We start from the raw sequence: 4,596 nt of genomic DNA on the forward strand, positions 1-4,596 counted from the left end.
TGGGCCCCACAGCCTCAGACTAAGGCCCTCACAACACTACAGCCCAGAGGGGGCAATCAGGGGCAGCTACACCTGGCTACCTCTGCCTGGGTCTTCCTCAGTACTGGGGTGGAGAGTGCCACAGCCTTCATTCAGGGATCTTACCTTGACACCTGGCAGCCTCTGGGACTCCTGTTTTCTGAGATGAGGTTGACCCACTTAGACCAAGGCTCACAATGGGATACTCACCTGACACACCTGCCTGGGGCTTTCAAGGTCTGAGAGCAGGCAGGGCCGGTCTCTATGTGACCCCTTATAACCTTGTCTGCTTTCTTTCTCAGTCCTCATTCACTGGGGTCCTCTTGTTGACTCCTACCTCTTTAATGAAAGGCTTCCTATGAAGTGTCACATCCCTGCAACCCTTGAGCAGTCTCCCTACTGCACACCTTGCAGAGACTGGGTCCCTGTCCCAGAGCAATGTGAGATGGCATGCTGCAGCCCAAGGCAGGAGGCCCAGGACGGGCGGTGGGCTGCCGGAGAAGACGCACACGCTGAATTGTTCCTTCTCTTCACCACCCAGACTTAGTCTTTTCTGTAACTTACGTTCTGAAGGATTTACTCTCTACAGGGCAGACCCTGGACCAGATACTTTTACAAGACCCTGATCTTCTGAGGTGAAGTGACACTGCGTATGAAGATGCTCATATTGACACTGATTGCATTTCTTCTCTTTCCTCATCCATCTCATTTATTTTGATATTTTTATTGCTCTGGCTATGTACTCTAATCCAGTACTTTGCATGAGAAAAGTCCTTCCTATGTCGTCTGAGACATTTTGGAGTGCTGAGAAGGAAAGCAAATGAAGAAACAAGGTCTGCCTCAGGCTGGGAGGAGTGGAATAGTATGGGCCCTAGAGGGATTCAGACCAGAGATGGAGTCCAGCTCTGTCGCTTACTACCTTATCACCTTGAGAATGGTGTAGGTTCTTCATCTGCCCAGTGAGTTTCCTAAGCCCTGTCTTGTAAGACTGTTAGAATATATGTACAGTATGTAAAGCACCTGGCAAGGTGACTGAAAAATAATGGGTCAGTTTAATGAAGGACATAGGACCTTGACTGCTACCCAAAAGATCAGCAGTTCGAATCCACCAGCCACTCCTTGGAAACCTTATGCGGCAGGTCTACTCTATTATTATGAAAGTTTTGACCCAGACAGTTTCTACCCTCCTCTCTGGGATTTTTTTTTTCTTTTTAATCCAGAAGATACCAGAGAATATGCAATGCTCTTGGACAAAGAACACCATAGCAGCCAAAAATTCTTCTTAGCAAGTAAACCTACATAAAAATTTTCCCATTATAGCACCTACTATTTCATTTGGATGGGGGGTTGACTTCTGTCCCAGAGTGATGTGAGATAGGACACTGCAGCACAGGGCAAGAGGCCCAGGACAGGTGGTGGGCTGTCAGAGAGGAAAAAAAAAAAAACACTCTGATCTATTCCTTTTCTTTGCCACCTAGACTCAAAACGCCAAGATATTTTGTCAAGGTGCAACTACTATCCCTCCCAGGTGCCCTTTTATCCAAACTAGCTCTATTTACGTTCTTTTCACCCACACCAAAAATCTAGCCCTCCCTTACAGTTTGCCTCTGTCACACAAGATAACTTAATTCAAATGTCCTTTAATGGAGGCCGTGGCTCTCCCAGCCCAGGACAAAAAGTGCCAGCCCAGTGAATTTTTGGCATCTCACTTAAGGGGACACTCACCGTTATGTCTCAGAAGCTCCCTCAAGACATTGTGATAAAACACCTGGTTTGTGGACTGTGTTCAAATGCACTGAGACAAGAAAAAAGGATACCTTCTATTCCTGCCCCACGTGGAGATTGCTTTCCGGTCAATCTAGTATCCCAGAGTCAATCATAAGAGCAGTTTTCTATTCCAGGGTTCTATCTCTCAACTCCAAGACCCACGAGTTGAGGGTCTGGCCTCTGTTCACCACTTCCACAGCCTCATCTAGCCCACCACCCAGCTCCTTTTAAAATTATATACCCCTGAAGGACTTGCCATTTCCCAAAGTTCCAAACTGCTTTGCCTCAGGAAATTTACCCTTGACTGCTTTCATCTGGAACAGCCCTTTGGCACCCACTCTTTTTGCTTTTCCTGTAGGTCATAGGCAGCGTGACATCTTCCTTATATGGCTGTAGCTCCTAGCCTCTAAAATTCTATAGCCAGGGCTGGCTCTTTATCTTAGCATCCCCAGTACTAGCACTGAGCCTTTCAAAGAGCAGATGCTCAATTAATATTTAGGGAATAAAAGAGCAAGTGATCTAATTGATTAGGATTTCATTGGCCCCCATTCTAGAATAAGCTAAGCATATCCAGGTATAAGTCATTTAATTTTACAAAATGGAAGACTACAAGAATTAAGGGAAACCAAGAATTGATCTTTTTTTTTTTTTTCTTCTCCGCCTATTATTTCATTATTCCAACAATTTAACTTTGGGCTTCTTTGACATTTCCAAGAAAATCTCTACTGCGAGGTCAGATTATCTAAGCTGGATGGTAAGAAAATCTCAGCCTTCAATAGGGGGTGAGAGAAGCTGCTGCACATGGCCCTGGGAAAGGCACTGGCCATGGCAGTAGGGCCAGCCTTGGCTGTAAGTCTGGTTCCAGCTTTCCCTTTCTCTCCTCGCACAGCCTCTTCATACAGGGATGAGAGAGCACTGGGAACGATATCATTGACCTTGGCCAAAAACTCAAGGATTTTAATCTTGGAAGTTTCAGCGTGGGCTCTGGGACCCCACAGGAACTCATACCGTGGAGGATCACTGTTGGGCACCTGCCGGTACTCCAGGTACTTCAGCTTCACCAAATCCTTGGTGATGAGCTTCCTGGGCTCCCCATAGATGAGGTGCTTCCTCCCAGCAAATACACGCATCATATTCAGGAATTCCCAGATCTCTTTTTCCGTGGCACAGTTGCCCTTCAATAAGATCACACCCAGGAGAGTCATCAGTAGGCCGGTCTTGGGCAACCCCCTACCAGCACGTACCCTTCCATTGTTGGGGAGGTCCAGTTTGCTGACAAGAGCATAGTTCTGAGTGGCAGAGTCAACTTCTTTCACGTCAACTGCAAACATGATCTCGATGTGCGCAGCTGCTCTCTTGAGGATCTCAGAGAACCGGTCCTTGTACTTTTGGCTGACAATCTTCAGCATGTCTGCCTTGGTAATGGGCTGTTTCATTTTATACTTGTACAGCAGGAACTGCTCCAACAAGCCTACCTTAATGGCTAGATAGTCTGGGAGTGAGCTCTCAGTGTCCAAGAAATTTGAACAGTCCTCATCTTGGCTGTTGGCATCTTCGTTAAGTCTTCTGCAAGAAATGTCTGCAGAAGCGCTGGTGGAGGAAGGGGCTCTCTGAGGCCCCCGGGGAGTACTATGTGGCTCATCAGCAGAAGGACCCTGGGGAGCACCCCTAGAAAGAGGAGAGGGGGAGGAAAGGGACTCTTCTTCCACTGCTGTTGTGGCCTGAGCACCGTCGTGCTCCTGGGTGTCTCCTTGGGCCTGGTGGTGTTTCTCACGAGCTTTTCGGGGCTTATTCTTCCGACTTCGAGGCATGACGACTCTGGTCAGGGACAGCACGTGGGATCGTGGGCAGAAGGGCAGGTGATGTGGGCTCTCAGGAAGTTGGAGGCTGAGAGGGTATGTACCCCTTCAGCAGGCAGGTTCCACACTGGCTTTGATGAGGGACACCTCTGCAGCTTTCCATGAAGGAATACACAAGGTTACTTTTCTCCTGACAGCCTCTCTGAGAACTCTGTGGAGGAACTTAGAGGGGGCCTTAGGCTGCAGCCTTCCAGCCCTGCCTGGGGTTTACTGGGGCTGTCAGCAGGGTCTCATAATGGGGATTCCTCTATTCTGGAGTGGGGGTTGTTTCACTCCACATTTAGAATATCATGTTAACTGTTGGCAGATCCTGGGCCCCCTCACTTCTGCTGCTTTGAAATTGACACCTCAAATCAAGGCAGACACCTGCCTGAGACCCCAAAGGTGTAAGTGAAGGAGCACTTCAGCCTACCACCCTGGTCTAAGACAAGCAGTGCTGACAGCTCAGTGGGGCTCCATTGTCCTGGGCTCGCTCGGAGACACCTCAGTTTTCATTCAGAGTCCTCGTCTGGCCTCTATGTTGTACCAGGACACCTCTCTTTTGTTGACTGGTGGCTGCACCTTCAGACCAAAGATCTCACCTTCCTGAGATCTGATCTAAAGAAGTGAGGTAGAACCACAGCCTGACAGCCCTGACCTAGACTTTCAAAAGCTGAAATTAGGGGAGTGACTTGGACTCATTTTTATCCCTTCTATTTAATGGCAGGTGGTCTCCTCAGTCCTTGCCTTGCCCCCTGGAATGGTCTGGGACACCTCCCTCCCTTGTCCTGAGGCCTATCCCCTCATACTAAGGCCAGCATCTCTTTGAGATGACCTAGGAGGACTGAGGGCTGCCTCCTCTGACCACACCTGTCTGCGGGGCCACCCTAGACTGACTGAGAGTAGGGGATGGATTCTATGATTCTCCCACTGTCATGGGGGGGTGATCCCCACAGGCCTGAGAATCTTCACC

At 48.8% G+C, this 4,596-nt stretch overlaps 1 protein-coding gene across 1 annotated transcript; it reads right to left on the reverse strand.

The window, feature by feature from the left end:
- Positions 1–2,507: 2,507 nt before the first annotated feature.
- On the reverse strand, positions 2,508–3,596 carry LOC126068863 (melanoma-associated antigen B5-like). The gene is given in 3 exon segments (XM_049871552.1): positions 2,508–2,594; positions 2,596–2,655; positions 2,658–3,596. Coding segments are annotated over 3 exon segments (1,086 nt in total).
- Positions 3,597–4,596: the final 1,000 nt, after the last annotated feature.

Source organism: Elephas maximus, chromosome X (assembly GCF_024166365.1).
Source record: "Elephas maximus indicus isolate mEleMax1 chromosome X, mEleMax1 primary haplotype, whole genome shotgun sequence".
Lineage (NCBI taxonomy): Eukaryota > Metazoa > Chordata > Mammalia > Proboscidea > Elephantidae > Elephas > Elephas maximus.